Source organism: Taeniopygia guttata, chromosome 12 (genome assembly GCF_048771995.1).
Source record: "Taeniopygia guttata chromosome 12, bTaeGut7.mat, whole genome shotgun sequence".
In the NCBI taxonomy this organism is placed as follows: domain Eukaryota; kingdom Metazoa; phylum Chordata; class Aves; order Passeriformes; family Estrildidae; genus Taeniopygia; species Taeniopygia guttata.
Window position 1 is genome coordinate 8191867 of NC_133037.1, and position 19174 is coordinate 8211040.

At 44.3% G+C, this 19174-nt stretch overlaps 1 protein-coding gene and 1 long non-coding RNA gene across 3 annotated transcripts in view; one reads left to right on the plus strand and one right to left on the minus strand.

Moving 5' to 3' along the window:
* Positions 1-7952, plus strand: part of FHIT (fragile histidine triad diadenosine triphosphatase) — a 525169-nt gene extending 517217 nt beyond the window's left edge. For both annotated transcript variants that reach the window (XM_072934992.1, XM_030283431.4), the window contains 2 exons: positions 160-263; positions 7611-7952. In XM_072934992.1, coding sequence (XP_072791093.1) covers positions 160-261 — 102 coding nt within the window. In that variant the 3' untranslated portion in view covers positions 262-263; positions 7611-7952. The remainder of the gene's footprint in view (positions 1-159; positions 264-7610) is intronic.
* Positions 7953-13523: 5571 nt separating this feature from the next.
* On the minus strand, positions 13524-18782 carry LOC140684981 (uncharacterized). The gene is made up of 3 exons (XR_012058045.1): positions 18592-18782; positions 15822-15963; positions 13524-14295 (listed from the first exon to the last, which is right to left on the minus strand). It is a non-coding gene; the product is annotated as an uncharacterized lncRNA (long non-coding RNA).
* Between the last annotated feature and the right edge of the window lie 392 nt (positions 18783-19174).

Sequence of the window (19174 nt, forward strand, 5' to 3'; positions counted from 1 at the left end):
TGTCACCACTCTAAACTAGCAACCTTCACTCTTCCTCTCTTCATCACCAGGTCCATCCATCCTGAAGACCCATGGAATAGTTAGATTGATTGCCCTAAATTTGACATTCAAACTGAAAAAATAATAAACTGACTTTTTATTCTTTTCTCCCTCAAAAAGTTGCAGCGACATGACAAAGATGATTCCCCTGACAAGTGGAGGACAGAAGAAGAAATGGCAGCTGAAGCAGAAATTCTGAAGAAGTATTTCCAGGAAAATTAGAGGTAATGATCTGAACTTTGACTTACTCCTGCAGCACCCAAACCTTTGCTCAAGCCTCCAGAGGCTTCTTGAGGACAACAGGGCAAACACCTAGAATGAAACAAAAGAAAAAAAGCTCTTAATTTTGTGTTGTTTCCAAAACACATGGCACTGCAATGGTGGCTGAAATAATATGCTCCTTCTTGAACAAATCAGCACCATCCTAGAGCATTTTGTTTCCACACAGCAAAAATAATGGTGCATCTAGAAATTAGAATCATCAGCATTTACTTAAGAGGAGTCTTCAACCAAACATATCCTCACTCTGTTTTTAAGACAGAAAACAGCCCTGGTACCTCTACACAGAACTAAAACTGGTGTGTCTCTGTACAGCCACTTATGCATATGCACCTATACATACAAATTTGCATGAGGATTCAGACTATAGAGTGCATAAGCAAATACTAACCTCACCTATACTTTATTAAGTATCAAATAATTTAATCAGTTCAACTTCCAAAACTAAGCCTGCTGGAAAACTGCCTGTTCTGCTAACTTTTCCACTGACCTTAAGAGAAAAAGAAAGATTTTCAGGGAGGAATAGAAAAGAGAAAACACTTGGCAAACACTAACATTGGTGCTCTAGAAATTGAGAGTTTTTCATTTTGTACCTGGAGTCCCAGAAGCCAGATTCTTCAGCAGAAATGAGCTGGCCCCTGGAGATCAATGTGAATTAGGCTGGGATGTAATACTGCAGCAAGGATGGCAAATCTTCCTCTCCCCTGCTCCCCATATGCTGTTTGCCATCATCCAGCACTCTCACTTCTCTGTCATTTCTGACTGTTTCATGTTTTTCCTCTGAAGAACCAAATTCCCAGAAATAACCCTCCTCTCTCTGTGTGACTCACTACTTGCAGCCCAGCTTGAGAAATCATGAGCTAAACTGTGCGTTGTAGGGGTGGCACGCTTACATGGCAGCTCTCATCTCCTGTGCTTTCTGCCATTTGGATGGCATTTTGGATGACTCCATTTGGAGTTCATCAGAGTTCCCCTTCCATTTTTTTTCTTACATCGTGACCATGCTCTTGTCTTCTCCAGCCAAAGTAGCTGTGCCAACCCTCCTGTGGATGAGCACAGAAAAAGCCATGTAACACATGTAATTCCCATCTGTGAAGGAAATTTCTCCCCAGCAGCTGAGACCTCCAGGGTTTGGGCTACACAGTCACATTTCTGCAGTGGCTGCTAGAGTTGCATTTAGACACCCACTTTTCACCTTCTCAGAAATATGCTGCTCAAAAGTGAATTACTCAGCCAGGAAGAGCACATCCTTGGTAATGCATGTGCAAGCACTCTTCTCTAACAGAGGCTTTATGTGGTGCTTCATCTATGGCCCAGCAACCAATGAATAGCACCTAGGGGGAAATGGCACATCCCTATTCTAGTGTGATGTTTTTTCCCTTTATTGATTTGGTAGGTTTTGGGGGGGATTTTAATTTGTTCTCTTCAGAAATGAATTGGAAATGCATTTTTTTCTAGAGATTCTCAAAGGCGTTGGAATTAAATCCCCATATATCAATAAAATGTTCTTTATCTTTTCTGATACTAACACAGAGCTGGATAGATGGCATAAATCCTTTCCAGCAAGCACATTTGTGTGGCTGGACATCTATTTCCATTTGTTATGAAAATGAGTCAGCGTGTGTCTGCATGGATGACCTCTTGATACATTTCCCGTGATATTAAGGTCATTACCTTTCCTAGAACAAACTGGTAAATTAAATCTTCCTGGCATCATTATCATGAGAGTGCCTAGTACAGGCAGTCCTTCCAACCCTTAATTCCCAACATTAGGCATCACTGTCAATCTCTTCTCCCCAGCATTATTTTGCCTTTGAGGTTAAGGCTCTGAACCCGAGATAAAGGTATATCTATGCACCTTCTGCATTTCTCAGCCTTTGTTTTCTCTTTTAACCTTGCTTCTAAAGTGATGAAGATTGAAAACTTTTGGCAAATTAACAAGGTTATATGCATCCTTCTTTGAAGCTATTTTTGAATTTCACCTACAAGGGATTTATTTTGCCATTTGTGGGTTTACCTGAGTGACACTTGACTTGCGGTTTTTTCATGCAGCATAGGGGAAGTCAGAAAGAGCTGAATGTGGGTGTTTTGCAGCCAAAAAATAGCGATTTTTAAGGTCTCATGTATTATTTTTGTACTTCATTGTTTTGTTTAAAGAAGCCCAGCTTAGCTGCCTTAGCCTGGGCAGACTGAGCGGTGTTTTAGGGCTTTTCCAGCTATCCTTACATTTATCACAAGTCCTTCACCACCTGCCACAACTCCTGTAAGACTAGACAAGGTCCAGTAGCATCTTTTACCTGTATTTAGAGACTATCTAATCAAGAAGGACTTGCAAGTAACTTTTTCTTAATAAATACTTGAGTAAGGCAAGAAGCTCTAAGTTCTCTCTCTACTTAATTTGCTGGTGCTGATCCCTCTTGGCTGACTATGGTTAAGTGCTTCTACATCAGTCCCCAGATGACCCAAAATATCCACCCACTTGCTTCAGGAAACGAACACATTTAGCCTTGCTAGGTTTCTACCCTTGCAAAAATGCTTATCTTTAAATATTTTATCTCTGTGTGCAATATCAGTGAGTGAATTTGTGCTTTGCTTGTGTTTCTGGTCTTCCCCTGGGTGTCCCCATGCCACTGTATCCCACCTCATTAGAAGGACTTGATCTTCCTGCTCACAGAACTGTGTCCACAGAGCTGAAGCTCAGGAGAACTTCATTTGACTCTAGAAGTTAGAAAGAAAAGGAAAGAAAATTATTCTGGAGGGTGGAAATTTAATACAGAATTTCCCCAGTCAGTAACTCTTGTTATCAGCACCAAGATTTTACCTCTTTAGAGCCTCTCTGGGAGCTGTTTCCCATTTCTCATTCTGTGTTGGCTGTCCTCTGGTCAGGCGTGTTTGGTAACTTGGCTGCTGTTTGAGGTGGATCCACAGGGAAAAGGTCCTTTCTCAAAGAGCAGGATTTGATGCAGCACCCTAATTTCCAAGCCTATTTTCAGATGCGCCTTTTGAATTTTCTAGCTATGTGTAGCTGGGTGTTTTGATAGTCTGTTTTGAGCATTTTAAATTGCACATGCCAGCAAAAAGGCTAAAGATTAAAAGACTTTAACCTTCAGATAGTATGTGAAAAATATTTCTCTTCAAAGGCAGCTTCACTCTGTGTTGTGATTTCTGAAGAAAGAACCAGGCTGCACAAGTTTCAGTAGTTTTCCTGCTTTGTGCATAACTGAAGTAATACTTTTATGCCATTAGAAAAGTAGTCACTCTTAAGTACAGTGTCAAAATGTCCCTTTGCATAAAGAAGTTGACAGTGATATCCTGTTGCCAAGTACTTGGAGTTACAAATATTCAATAGCTTTTAATTGCTTAACCACCTGAATATTTTGTATCCTGCAACATGCCAAATTCTTGTAGAAATCCCTTCAAATAATGTGACCTGCACAGTCTTGCAGGATTTCTGATGTCAGTTCTCCCCCTTGTCCCCAGTCTGGCAATGTTTCTGGATAATACAGTCTTTCCAGCTTTTCCAGAGAGTATAAATTCTACTGTTTTTTCCCCCCACTCATTCTTTGAGAGCACTCATCCTGCCTCACAGCTGCCTGTTCTGCACCAAGATCTCGGCATGTGTGAGAAAATGCTGTTCTATTGACTTCAGCAGGGAAATTACCACTGATAGCAGGCCAGGGGGAATTTAAACTGGCAATTTGACTTGCATCTGATTTTGCTCCAGCACCTCTGGAGTGTGACAATCCATGCTGCATGCATGAGAGTGAACACCAAAGCAATCCCATCACTTTCCTTAAATTTAGGCAAGTATGACAAAATGACTTGCAACACCCATCTTTGCCTGTTTTACTGTAAGAAAAACCCTCCTATCATTTCTGGTACTTTAAACTGCATAAACCCACAAAGCAATGGCCATGTCTGTGATGCACAGAGTGGATCTGGGATGCAGTGAGGACATCTGTTCCAGAAGATGCACTGTGGGCCACAGAGCAGGGTGGGCACCTGGGTGGGCACCACCGCACGGTGCAGGTATTTTCTGCACTTGGTGCTGTCTGTTGGCAAAGCAGAGTGACCAGGCAGTTTTGAAAAGCACAGCATGCTGTGTTATGGGAAATGGGAGCAGGGACAAGGGCTGCAGCAAGCAGACACCCTCAGCAGTTTCAGAGCCTCACTTGATAAAGCAGGGCAACCTTTTGAGTGCTTACACTGGAGTTAGAGTCAGGGGGTGCCAGGGCCTGGGCAATTCCCAGAGGTCATGGTCTAGGAGCTGTTTGTGTGTAATCCTGCAGTAAACACACATCCCAGTAATCTGCTATAGATTTCTCTGCACTCCAGACTTAAGTGCTATTAATTATAGCCCCCACCCAGAAGCCTCCAAGAAGCATTAATTAGAAAGCAGGAGCTGGCAGTTTGCTTGCCTGTGTGAAACTATTATGACCTGAGAATGAAGTATGAGCTTCAAAAGAAACACATTTTATGAAGGTCACCTTGAAAAATATCATAAAATTCTGTCAGAAGAGAATGCAGCACTCCAAGTGTGCATTTCAGTGTGACATTATGCTTTAAGTAGTTGGAAATAGCAAAGAGAAGATGGATCAGATCACAGGGTCTGTGCTTTTCCACCTAAATTCTCTTTTTTCTGCGGTAACTACATATAAAGTAATGTTTTTGTCATTTCAATGGGATGCAAGGAAAGTTAATTATCAACACAAATCCAACAAACATAATCTGGCCCTTGCTGGTATTTTTTTAAGTGTAAAATATCCAGACTCTCTAACTCTGCATCAGGGAGAAGGTTTATACACAGGAATTACATTACCTCTTCAAGGGGTAAACAGCCAGAAGTGGTGCAGTGACTCTACAGCAGTGACACTCAGAAAGCTCAGGGCAAAAGGCTTCCCCGAATAGATGTGGTGTGCTAATGCACATCAGCCTCAGTGTTGAGGATGATTATTTTTCTGGTTGAAGCATGTGATTATTTCTTATGAAAACAGAGCTACAGGAGAGCTAGCTAGAATTATAAATGAAATGTCATCCTCTCGTGGGAGGCAATGATGTCCCCCTCACACTGTTTTGAGGCTGGAAGTAGTACTGTCCTGGAAGTTATACATTATTATAAAAAGTTATTTCATTTCCTTATAGGTGGCCATTTAATTCAGCTGTTCAGTACATGAATTCCATACAGCAGTGCCTGGATCCTGTAATTATGGCCACAGTAGAAACATCAGGGCCAGAGACTCAGGCATGATTCTACAGCATAAATGCAAAGCAGCAAATGTGCTGCTGATGGTGAAGAAAGCTGACAGGCAAATGTTTCTCTTAACCTGCATATCCAGCAGCCTGAATGCCTACCTGGGCTTCCTGTCAGAATCAAATATTGTCAGTGGGATCAGTTCTTGATTCATCATGTGCTTTGTGTGTCACATTGTATGGGAGGAAAATGGGGAAAGCTGAGCAGAAGTGGTGGACGTGACTCTGAGGACCTGGGGCAAAAGAGCTGAGGTGCAGGACAATGCTGAGCTTCAAATAAGGATGATAGCAACTGTGACTAGGTATTTTTGCACCCAAACCTGTTCTAAAATGGTGCTAATCTCTTGCCCCCGAAGCTGCCAGAGGATGCTGTTCGCGAGCAGCCAGACCCTCCTTGAAGCAGATTCACAAAATCCGTGCCAAACGATTCACAGGCTGCCATCGAACCGTCAGTCAGGAGGGGCTTACAATGGAAACTGTTGCTCAAAATGCCGTGGGAATGGGAAACATATGTTTCAGTGAGAAAGACAATCAAACAAAGAAGTGGGTGGCTGGGGAATTGCAGCCACGGCAGCAGCAAGAGCCGAGCCTTGCGCACAGCCCCGGGAGCGAGTTCGGGGCCGTGCCCTCATCTAACACTTGGGTAACAGTTTTGTGTTTAATAAGCTGAGATAATTTTCCCAGCTTTAAATATGTTCTGAAGTGAAGGTACAAAACTGAAGATACCAAGCCAAAAGCCTATTTCATGCTCAATTATTAGCAAAGGTTTGTATCGTGGTATCCTGTTGCTGTAGAACTGCCCAGAGAGACATTGGAACCAGCAACTCGAGCCTGACCTCAAAGCTTCAACACTGCCTTTGTGTGAGTGTCGCTGGCTAGGCTGTGTAGGTGGAAAGGCATTAATAACTCCTCCAGTAAGTAGTTATTTGAGAAAGGAAGGAGGTGATGGATGTTGGAAATATGTTGGACTGAGTGTACTCGAGGCTGTTGTTTGCAGGATGTCAGTCCCCACACAAAAGCAGAGGTACTGCAGGGATAAACTCAAATGTCTCACTTGTGTCAGCACCTGTGGCTGCTGCAAGCCTCCAGCTACCACTGCAGTAGCAACTGTGCTGTGAGTTTCTGCAGGGATTTCACACACAGCTTCCACAGCTTCAGGCTCTCAGCATTTCTATTTCTCTGCTTCAGGAACGCCTTTCACATCTGTCATGGCATCTATTACAGGTCTTTTACTAGGATGGACCACCAAGAGATGCATAAAATTGGAGCTGATGTGGAAAGAAATGCCCCATTTATTCTCCAGCATGTGAAGCTGAGGGCATTTTCTGGGTGACAGTCCCAAATCACTGATGTGTAGTTCCTTGGCATTAGGCAGAGTCCCACCACATGGTCAGGTTGGATGAGGACAAACAAGAGATGATAGTCTTGAAAGATTATTTGTAGGAGCTTATATAAGAGATCATGAGCCCCAAAGAGTCTTGCATGAGGTTATTATAGCAAAATAGATTTGAAGAGTAAGAAGCTGGATTTGGTGACACAAGATGCCCTTTCTAATCCTCATAGGAGGAGCAGTCAACAGAGCAGGGACTGTGCTGCCTTACTCAGGGGCATCAGAGGGGTGGCCTTGCTTCATGTTTGGTTTTTGTAAAATGATCCTGACCTCTGTCCAGGGGTGCTTTGTGAGTTAGGAATGAAAAGCACAATGTGAAAGGCAGGCATTAGTATTATTTGCAAGTGCAGTTTATTGAAAAAGGAGATAATAAATTGGACAAGTCTCTTTCTTGCTCTGGCAAATTTTAAAATAGTTGTGTGCAAGGCTTTTCTCCTCTGTTGCATGGGCAGCAATAGGAGCTGCAATGTGCTGTGTGGGGGTTTAACAGTGAACATTTCCTTTTGCCTATTGCTGTCAGTGACTCCTGTCAGAACACACTAATGAGCACCTAAGTCGTTAGTAATAAACAGCCTCACATTTTGTCTTACTAACAAAGATCAAAGCTGCTATTTATTATATGTAATGATCTGTTATGTTTGATACTTCTCAGGTAACAAAGTGTTTGGAACACATCCCATGACACCAGAAAGTCCCCAGAAAGAATCACCTCATTCTCCAGTTCTCAGTGGCCCTGCAGCTGCAGCTCGACAATTTTATTATGTTCTACAAATATGGGATTCTTCCATGAAAAATTTTATTGGACCTTTGGATATCATCAAGGTTGAATTCCAGCTAAGACAACTCAACAGCACTGGTTCAAAATATTACTCTGAATTGTAACTCATATTTTTCTGAATTGTGTACTTGGGAATGAATCTTTTTAAATTGTCCCTTGGCCTAAATAGAAATAAAGTGCCAGGAAATCTGGTAGCTACTGCGTTTAGGTACATTATATAGTCTTTACTCCTTGTTGTGCTCTTTGATTCAGTTATTGTATGTAGGCTATTTTATCATAGAAAAATTAGATCTTTTAGCAGTGTGGCAATTCATACGAACCAAGACTTTGTTACAGACTAGCCAAGATAAACTTGGAAAGCTGTTTCTTCTTCAGGTGAGTTCTATAACAAGAAATATTAAGCTTCCTGAGATCTTTCTTTTCCCTGTTCTTTTGATACATTATGAAAAGGCTTCTGGAGTTTTAAGTGATACAAAACACTTCTGTAAAACAATTAATATGGGAAGTTGCTCATGGGACAATAATCACATTAGGGTTAGGCTGGCATGAATGGCTGCTCCCAGCCACAAACAACAAGTGGGAGCCTCCCACGTGGAACAATCTCTGGGCAAGAAATGCTGTGTTCAGAACCCCACACAGGAGGAAACCCACCACAGGTTAATTGTTTATTGCTAACACATAATGCATGAAAAGAAGTCAAAAAACAGATGGAAGAGAGAAGAAACGAGTCTGTAAGATTTGCATGAAAAGAGGACCCATAATCCTCCCTTGGAACTGCAGGGAAGCAAACACTCAAAGCTTTCTGCGTCCCCCAAACTCAGGATGAAAAGCAAAATGCCCCCAAGTCTTTCAATGAGAGTCATGCTGAGGGAGGCCATAGGGTACCTGAGGGCTTGAGGAGGTCACAGTCAGGTCCAGACCAGAGCCTGGCAGAGCTTTGCCTGCCTGGCAGCACAGTGTGAGCATGTTCAGAACAAATTCAACTGCTCCTGCCTGGATAGTCTGTCCTGGAGGGCTACAGCCTGACCTGAAAAGTCTGAAAATGCACAATGGATGAGTTCTCATAATTTTCACCAAGTCTCTCTCTGATCTGTACTGCAGAGCCTTTAAGTCTTTATGCTTGTCAAAAAGAAATAGAAATACTAGAGCAAAATCACAGATGTTTGATTCCAGTTTTTACTGTCATGCTATTTAAATATTGCTCCTGAAAACCACTGTGATTCAAAGACTTACCATGACCCAGTGTGGCCCCCAGTATCTTTCATTAGCCCTTTTAAAAACTGTACAGATTGTAACACTATTTCTTTTTCTGTGCAGAGTAAATGAAGGTGTCTGCACTTTTTAGACCCTGAGCAAGGGCTGAATAAACAGGAAATGAAGGTCAGGGAGCAAGAAATGACAGAGAAGGTAAGGTGAGCAGACAGAATGGTCAAAGATGCTGGCAAACGGGCCAACATAAATGGTTGTCCTTTTGCACTTCAGCATTTCAAGTTGCTGTGATTTCACATAGAAGGAAGACAATGGTTGTGCTGCTGGGGAACACTAAAGAGAAACCTCAGCATCAGTTACATTTGCAAGGGATTTTCAAACCTGCTGCTCAATGGTTTCCTATTTATTATGGAATATTCTGTATTAATTCTGTAGCCTGTGATGAGCAGGCGCTGTGCCAGCCATTTTGCATGGGGGCTGCAGAGCAGATGAGTGCAGAGCTCCATGGAAGATTTCATTTGTGTAAATGAGGAGCCCGTTATCACAGCACTAAAGGTCCTGGTTTTAAAAAAGGCCTCCTCTGACATTATGCACAAAACAACCTATTTATGCAGCATGAAAATATTTATGTGCTCCGCTCCAGCTTAAAAAGGGAATTTGCAATAGATGAGGGACATGAGAAAGGATTGGAGTGAGAGATAAGGAGAGATTAGAAAAGGTAGATCATGAAGTACATGACATCCTGCAGCAGTATGTGGAGTAAACCCTCATGGTTTTTTTAAGATACGGCCTTGAAGATGCTGTCTGGATCATTTATATACTTCTTACAGACTTAATTTTCCACGGGCAAGGAGCTGTATGCAGGGATGCCATTGCTGGAAATGTGAGGAGATGCTGTGCTGAAGACACTGATGAACTTTGTAACCACATTTGTCCTTTTCAGCCTTCATCCCTCACCCTCATGGGAATCATGCCTGGGGTTTGCCTATGGGCTGGGGAACGCTGCAGTGCTGAGCTCCCTCACCCAAAGCAGGAGACATGGAAAAATTCACCTGTGCAGGGGCTCAGATGGACATGGCACAAGAGGAGTGGTCCCAAGGGGGTGGCTTCATAACAGGACAGAGCTCAGACCCTCATTCCCTGTCCTTACACAGAAGAAAATTACTTAGATTTTTTCCATTCCTAAGAGTTTTTCCTGAAGCAGCAGTTCCTCTGCAGAGCTGCAAGGGCTGTGCCAGGTATGGTTCAGCCACAGTTCTCCTCAGACTTGTAGCAGCAGCCTGGGAGCTCCACGTGTCCCCTGACTGCCCTGGAACCTGCAGAGGTGTCTCAGGACACGCACAGGAGAGCAGACAGGTTATTGGGAGCTCAGTCTGATGGGGACACATCAGCCCATGCATCCCCTGCCATGCCAGGCAGCTCAAGTGCTTTCAGAGTGCAGCATGGGGGTGTTTGTTATTTGCCTTTCAGCAGTTCAGCATTGTTCTTGCTCCAGATGCAGATGTACCAGCTCCAGGTTCTCCATGGCACAGCTGATGCCACCCCAGGCAGCTCAGAATGGTTATGTGCTGACAGGTCAGTGGGCTGGGGATGGGCCATGTCAGCTCCCTGAAGACTTTGTGTGTTAATTCAGAAATCTGAGCTGCTTCTAACCTCCCCCAGCACACTTTCACCCACCCCGAAGGTGTAAGGCTCTCTTTTGATTCTGTGTTCAAATAAGGCAGTGTTTTGGTTTTAGTTAATCTTAGAGAGAAGGGAAAATGTTCTGAATGTTCTGCTGGTCTCTGTGGGAGCCTGACTGGGCTGCAGACTCAGGCTGATGCCAAGACAGCAGGTCCTGGCTGCAATGGGGGGAGCCATGGTGAGCTCCTGGCATGTGACAGAACCCTGAAATGTGGCCAGGGACTGAGCACTCCTGAAATAAAAATACCTGAACCCACGTGGAATCCAGGGTGATCTCATACCTGGTCACAAAGCAATAAAAACCTTAATGCCCCAGCACCCACAGAGCTAATGAAAAACTCTCAAGCCCAAATACACACACAGTGACAGCCATGAAAGTACCAAAATAATTTCTATGCCAGCTTCCTGTGTCCTCCTATCCACTCCCCACCTCTCACTGTCGCTGTGGTCGATGGCTGCTGAAAAGTCTTGTCCAAATCCTGCATCCTGACGTGCAGGCCAGCAACTCTGTGAAGGAGAAAATGCTGCTGCTCATGTAAGCTGTCCTGTGTGTTGGCAGGGCTGTGAGTTTCAGAACAGAGTGATATATTTCAGCTCTTGTGAAATTTTTGAATAATCAGCTCATCAAAAAATATCATGCAGAGTTCCCTTGTAGTCCTTTCCAGCTTGCCACCTCTCCTGCCAATAGCTCCGTAGGGTGACCACAGCTTGGCAGAGCCCATTAGCACAGCTCTGCACAATCACTCATGAGTAGAGCTGGCTGGAAAATACAGCCTTCCCTCCTGAAAAAAAAAAAAAAAAAGACAGAAAAAAGATGAGGTAGGGCAGAGGGTGTGTTTAAAGATGAAGATTTTTCCATTTTTCCCACTTCTCTCTCCAGAACCCTCTTCTGCATCCCCATTGTACGTCACCATGTTACCTCCTTTGACTCCAAGAAAATAAAACTTCAGCTTAACATGGCACAGACATTGGATGCTGTTTGATCTGCTGGTGACTCCTCCTGGCCCCCAGGGCTTGGACTGCCACTGCAGGATGGGCACCAATGCACTGGCACCTTCTCCACCAGAGACTCCTGAGCAAGTTGTCCTTGGACCCACAAATTTGCTGCAACTGCCCACTTTCTTCTTTGGAGTTTTTTGAGAAGATATTCTTGAGATAGATTTCTCTCCTTGAGCAGCACAGCAGCCTGCTGCTTGGGCATCTGGGAGCTGGTACCTTGTCTGTGCATGGTGAGATGGGGAATGCTGGAAGGGCCTCAGGGAAACCCGACCAGCAGTGCTGCAGAGACAGGGGCTGAGCCAGAATCCCTCCAGCTCTCCTCACAGCCTGGGCTGCCTCCAGGCATGCCCCCTGTGCTTTCCCATTCATCTTAGACATGTTTCCAAGTCCCAGGTGACCATTGCTTTGGCTGGGAAGAGCAGAGTTCCTCTGTGTCCCCTAAGGATGCTCAGCTGCTGACACTGTGGGGAGGAGGCTGCAGAGCCCCTTAGGGCAGGTGGCAAACAGGTCCTGCAGAGGAAGGTGGTGCAAAAATCAAGGATTAGTGCATTAGGATTAAAACTGTGGCATGAAGGCCTTGTATGGCTGACATTATTATATTTTTTAGGTCTGTGGAAGCTACACTGACTGTGACACTTGGTGCAACATGGGTTCAGTGCTTGTGTCACACTGCAAACCCCTTGTGGGACACAACTGCATCCAGCAGTGAGCAATGGCTCCAGCACAGGTTTCCTGTGCCCTCCTGGATCTGCCCTGACCTGGCTGCAGCTGCCAAGCATTTGCTCTGTCCCTCTCTACTTGAGTCACCATATCTTTCTGCTCAGGCCTTTGTCATTTTTTTTGTCACCATAGTGACAGGAAAAGAGTGATGATTGCTGGAGTAATTTCCCATATTAGCTAGCACTGGCTTTTCAGCCTAAATCAGCGCTTCATTTTCCCTGTGCTCTGGCTGAGCATCACTGGAGCATCATCACTGGAGCATCATTGAGGAGTGGTGGCAGAGGGGCCTTGGTGTGTGGTGCTGCCAGTGCTCCCCAGGGACAGCTGGGGCAGGGACAGGGCCTTCAGCTCACCTCATGTCCCACCAAGAATGCAGAGAGAGAAGGGGAAGACAAAAAGAAAAAAATGTATTTGCAAAAGTTTCTCCCTGAGTGCATTTGCTCAGTCTCATGGTCAATAAAAGCAGGAATTTGGGCACTTCCACCTGTCCTGGGGCAGGTGCCTGTCTGCAGGGCAATAGGAAGAGCTCCCCAGAGGTACCTCCTCGCCCTGACTGATGTAGTGAGCGGGCAGAGACCCCCCTGTGCCCCCAGTCTGTGCCCTCTGCTCTGCACAGCCCCTTGCAGCACAGCCCAAACCTGGGCTGGGACCAAGCCTGGGCTCCCAAGGGGTGGCTCAGTGCAAAATCCTACTCTCTGCCAGGCCTCATTAGCCATGCAGTGCATCTCAGAGAGACACCCAGCACACACACACAAATACATACTTAAAAATCAAGATCATTAAGTAAGCAAATGTGTTTAAATAGCAAACAAGCTACTGAAAAGGAGAGAAAGGTCACAAAATGTGAAATGAAAGCAGCTCTTCTGTTCCCCGTGCCAGCAGCACTGGTCCTGCCTCAGAGGATATATTAAGAAGAGTCAAGCTTCATTTTGAGCACACTGCCTTTTGTCCTTCTATCACAACATTAACATTATCCCCACATAATTTTATGTATTTAATTTTACAATAGACTGTGTCAGTGAGCACTGCCTGTAAATATTTGATCACCACCATTCCTCTAGGATTATCTTATCAAGAGTAAAGATATTAAAATAGAAATCTTGTCATATTGCTGCCTTTATACTTCCAGCCTAAGATTTGACTGACAGAAAATGAACTGCCCGAACTAGCTGTAAAGTGTCTTTTTACTGAGAGTTTTAATGCCAGAGGCTATAGGAAAAAAAGGTTAGCTAGTCATTGCAAACTTATGCCTTAGTTACAGAGCTTTTGTACTGAAGATTAAAAAATATGAATCTACTAAGGGGTATTTTTACAAGTGTAAAATGGCGTTGGTCTTTTTGTATCTTTTTGCCATCACACATGAGCTTTAAAAAGAGCCTTTCCTTTTTTTCCTGCACTTGAGTATTAGATGCAGTTTCACTGAAGCTCACAGACACAGGCTGAAGTTTTGCAAGAAAAAGCTCTTGACTTACCTAACCTACAAAATTTCTTTTTGGTGATAAAATGGCTTGCCAGCCAGGACTAAATGTTCTTGTCTAGCTTAGAATATCAAACCACTGTAGACAAGCCAAGGTTTCTATTTATGTCCAGTTAAAGACACACTGGTAATGCTGTTTTAATGTTACTAAATTGTGCTGAAATTGTCATGTGTCTGAAGAGCACCACGCTGCAAATATACAGCTGGTCCCTGAGGGCTCACTCAGCCCGTGCTCCAGCACGGATCAATGCGAGTTTTCGCTGGAGTAAGGACCCAAGTGCCAATTCAGGAAGGTACAGCACGAGCAAACTTTAATCACAAGCTTAGAAATCAATAAAGCCAGAAGCTGGCTGGGGTGAGGGGACAGGGAAGAGTGTGGGTTCCATATCTCTGCAGCTCCTGCACCCAGGTGGGCAGTGGAGCAACAGCTCCTGGCATCCTTCATAAATCTGGCTTTGTCTTGTCCTGATCCTGGGGGGCAGGAGAGGGTGCTTAGTTCACAGATCTGTCCATTGCAATGACAAACCATAGCCACCAGCATTAAATCACCCAAAGTCTTCCAGACATTAAGAGAAGTGTTAATGTGGGATGGCTGAGGCTGGAGTGGCCAGAGACAGCAACCTGGGTCATTCTGCTTTAACCAGAGCATCCCTCCCACTTTTTACTCTCCAACATGAACAATAACTGTATTAAATGAAACTAATTGCACGTTCAGCAGCCCATTGTTGAGCTGTCATAAAGGGATTTACATGGGTGGCTCCATTAACAGCAGTGGGTGGTCCCCTCCATGCTCTCCACGGGCTCAGAATGTAGGGAAGCTTGTTCTAACATTTCACTCATGAGAAAGGTCAAGAGCTGAGCTTTTTGTTCAGAGTGCTCAATATATTCAATTAAAATATACTGCTGTGTTCATCAGCTATTAACTGTCTTTGCAATAGCTGTAATTAAACAGGTACTTCCCTGTGAAAGAAAATCTTTCAAGACAAATTCTGACATGGGGAGAGAGGAGAGTGGGAATTTCTCCAGTGTGGGTTTGCTTTGTTTCTCCACATGAATCCCTCAGCCACTGAGTGTTTTGCTTTCCCTGTTGTTGAAGCAAAGATGTCTTGGAGCTGATGGGCTGGCCAGATCCAGGTCCCGGCATGTCCCTTCCCTGGGCACACTGGGGGTGAGCAGGACACCAGCAGATGCTTGATAACTGTGCGGGAATAAAGCCAGCCAGGCAATTTCTTCAACCAGGCAATTCACTTGCAGAAACATCATTTACAAAGTTCCACTTTGAGCCTTGGGGACAAGAAATGGAGAATGAGAGGAGCTGGCTGCTCAGGAGAGTTTAACAAACTCAGAGGTTTTAGAGGGTTTAGCAGCTGGTTGCCTCCAATCCAATCAGTGGCAGAGTTAAAAGCCACACACCCTGCTTTGAAAACTTCCTCCAAAAAGCCTAAAATGAAGAAAACCCCCAAAAGATAGACTAGAGAAAAGCAGAGGAAGGAACTGAAGGAAGAAAAAATAAATTACCTGAGCCAACTGCTCTAATTATATACACACAGCAGTCGAACAGTGATAGCAATTGTTGGCACTCTTAAGACAGATAGCAGGGGAATGGAGATACAGTGGAAAATAACACATATTAAGGAATTAGTATTCAATTATGCTAAAGAAGGGGGTGTGTATTTACATTAGTCAGAAATCAGGCATGCAGAGAGATGGGTGACAGCAGGCAGAAGTACAGCAAGAAAACCAGAGCGTGGCTGTGACAGGTTTCCCTGGTAGCTGTGAATAAGGGGGTGCTGAACCAGGCGTGATACCACCAGCATTGCTTGATTATGTCACAGCTTTTTGCATCTGACAGCATCCAACACGCAGCTGCAGAAGCCTCCAGGCACAGGGGTGGAACAGGGCCTGAGGAAATTCAGAGCCTTGGTTCATCACATGAAATAAACTGAGTGTGCTCCCTCTTGCCATGGGGCTCTGGGGGACAGTAGAGTGCCTCTTACCATGCTGCACCAGTGGGTTTTCACCTCCTGTGTGTTCATGGTCTTCCAGGTCCTTTCACTAAAATATCCCAAAGCTCCTTGAGTGTTTGCCATCATCTCCACCAGATTCCCTCAGCAAACACCCCTGTTCCTCTGCTGAGGCCTTTAATGCAGATAGAGAATGATCAATGTCAGCTGCAGTCCTTGAAAAAGCTCTCTTATCATTACTGGGCCCTATTAGCCAATTCCTCACCTATTTCTGAGTTATTTAATTAATCCCCATCATCTCCAGCACGACTTACATTGTTAGATATTCAGAGCACAAAAGCAGGGGATTCACTGAAATCCTGGAGGAGGGGAATTGTTGGATTTTTTTTTTATCTACAAGATCAGTTAGGGATTTCAGGTTAATCTTGCTTGATAAATCATGTTGCATTTTATCCCATTTGCCTTCATGTCTCTGTAAATGGTCTGTCTCTTGGAAAAATGTGACCAAGCTCCGAGTGCTGGACCCTGATCATTCAGCAAGCCCTTCTTACATACCTGCACAACACTGGACATGCTCCTTGTACACAATCCCACCCCTGAGCTTATAAAATGGCCAAGCACCCACCTTGAAAACTGCAGGAGAAAGACTGCCCACTCTCTGCTCTTGGGAACCCAAGCCTGCATCTTAGGTGCCCAATAAACCCAGCAAATATTTTATTTACATAAAATACCTCAAAAATGTCCTGTTGCAAGTTCCTGCTGGTTGATCAAAATCTATAAAACCCAGCTCAGCTTGGGCTCATGTGTCTGGGATTTCATTTCAGCACATCTTTCTTAACCTCCAATTTTGCATTCAGTCCCTTTCCCATGCTGCCTATAGCCCATGCTCCACATCTTCCCCCTCACCCCAAAGCCAGGTATTTTTCCTGCTTTGAGGGAGAGGCCACATAGCCTGTCCTGCCCTGTGCTTTGAGCCAGCTGCTCTCCCTCCAGTCTGCTCTCCCTGCTCTTTCTCATGCCCTGTGTTTGTAGAAGTTGTGCATTTCAATAGTCTTTCCAAGGTCTAAATCTCAGCGAGCATCCCTTCATCATTCCCTTCCTGACCTATTCACACAGCTTGCTTTATTGCCAAAGTTCTTTCATTATGCCACTTAGATCCTGCTAACTCTTGTTCTTTTTAATAACGTTTTTCATCCAATTCTGCTTCCAGTTTCTTCCTAGAAGTTTTTTTTTCCTTTTAAACTGATCTGGAGCAGGTGGGGACCTGCCTGCTGTGTGACAATGCAGATGGTGGAGTTGCAAAGCTCCTTGGGTGGTCAAGCACTTCATAAATTTTGAGCCAGAGATAAACAAAAAAATGGCCAAAAGAAAAGTCTTTCCAGGGAGCACAAAATCAACATAACAGCTTTGTCTGGCTGCATGTAGGCAAGAATGTTGCACTGCCTTGAGCTGCCCAGGTGTGCCCCAGCTGAATTTTCCAGGCACTGCCCCATCCTCAGTCTACTCCAGCAGCACTTGCAAGCCCCAGGGTCCTGTAACCAGAAGGGAACACTGAATCCCAAGCTTCTCCTGATGTAAACCAGGTTGCAGATGATAAACAAACCATCAGTATCTGTGCTACAGACACTAAACAGATTTCTAGTCAAATCTAGCAGCTGAGAAGCAAAGCATCCCTTTCCACCCCTGTGTCTCCTCTCCAAAGGCTCAGCCACCTCTGCTGGCCCTCAGCAGGGACCTGGCTCTGCCCTGTCCTCAGCCACTCTCCAGAGTCACTTTTGGACTAGCTGAGACACTGGCTGTCAGGAAAACAAGAGGGAAAATTAACAGTGGCAAGACAGCAAGTGCTGGGTGTGTGCACACCTGTGCACCTCCCACAGGACAGACTGCAGCACTCTCCCTGTTTGTCAGCTCTAAACACAGACAGATGCCAGGAAATGCTCTGAGGGGGAATTGAAATCTCATTGTTTATAGAGTGGCATCAAGGGACAGAGAAACAAATACAAATGCTCAGGCACAAGCTCAGCCAGGGGTGTTTTGGGCACTTAGTCACAGTTCCCTGAATGGGGGGGCAGCAGCAGCAGCAGCAGCCCCCAGAGATGGGAACTTCCCCCAAACCTTCTGGGCAGGTGAGATGGGCACTGCTGAGCACAGCTGAGCCAAGCACCAGAGCCACAGCCTGTGCAAAATGCTTGTGTTCACTAGATATAGATGATATACAGGTATAGAATGTTTCCAGGTATTTACGTATAAAGATATTTACATTTATAAACTTCAAATTTTTTTTATGTTTAAAATGTGTGCATATATATATGTATATGTATATATATACATACATACATATATATGTATATATATGTATATATATATGGTGGTTGTGTATATATATATATATAGACCTTTTAAAAGGTCTTTATAGATACACACATGTATATGCATATATACACATACATATTATATTGATATGATATGATATTATATTATATTATATATTTACATATGTATTAAGTATTTCATATAAACATAATCATATAAAGGTCTTTCAGAGGGCTATTTGTGGCTATATATATTTATATGCATATATAATTATACTACATTAAATTATTATAAGCAATAAATATTATTAGACATACATATACTATACACCATTAAATTACCTAATATTACCACGCATCTCAAAGTATTGAGGAGTCAATGCTGGGGTGTGATGGAGGGGGAGAAAAAGAGGCCAGGATGCATCTGGTGTCATCCCACTTTGTGCCAGGAGAAACCCCCCAAGTGCAGCCACTAAATTTGCACATCTTACTTTTAAATCCACAGGCTGCTGCCTTTGAGTGTGACAGGTGTCTCTGTTCCTGCTGCCCCCCATCAGGAGCTGTGCTGTCTGTCTGTCTGTCTGTCTGTCTGTCCAGAGGACCCCCCTCCCACGTGCAGCTGGGACAGAGGAGCTGTCACGCCGTGACATTTCTCTCCTTCTCTGGCAAAGGGATCCTACTGAAAGAAATGAGGGAATAACATGAAAACCCCAGCCAGAGGCTGACAAGCAAACTGACATTAAGGAAAAAAAAAAAGTAGGTGAAGTGTGAAGAAAAGCCTGGGTGGGTAGTTCAGATTTTGTCTATAGCTGCAAATCTTTTAGGTGAGCCTTTCTGACCCCACAAATGCACTTGCAGACACTTCCAGCCCAAAAATGCCAGGACAGGTATTTCCCCCTCTTTTCACTGTCATTAGCAGCTCTCCCTGAGCTGCAGCAGCTCTCCCACACCCAGAGCAACAGCGGCTGTTGAGGAAGGTTTGTCCCACCTTCAGCTCCAGCAGCAGAGGGAGGTGGGCAGGCAAGGGTTAAGTAACAATTTATTTAGGAGTGACAGGGGCTTGCAGAAACCTGG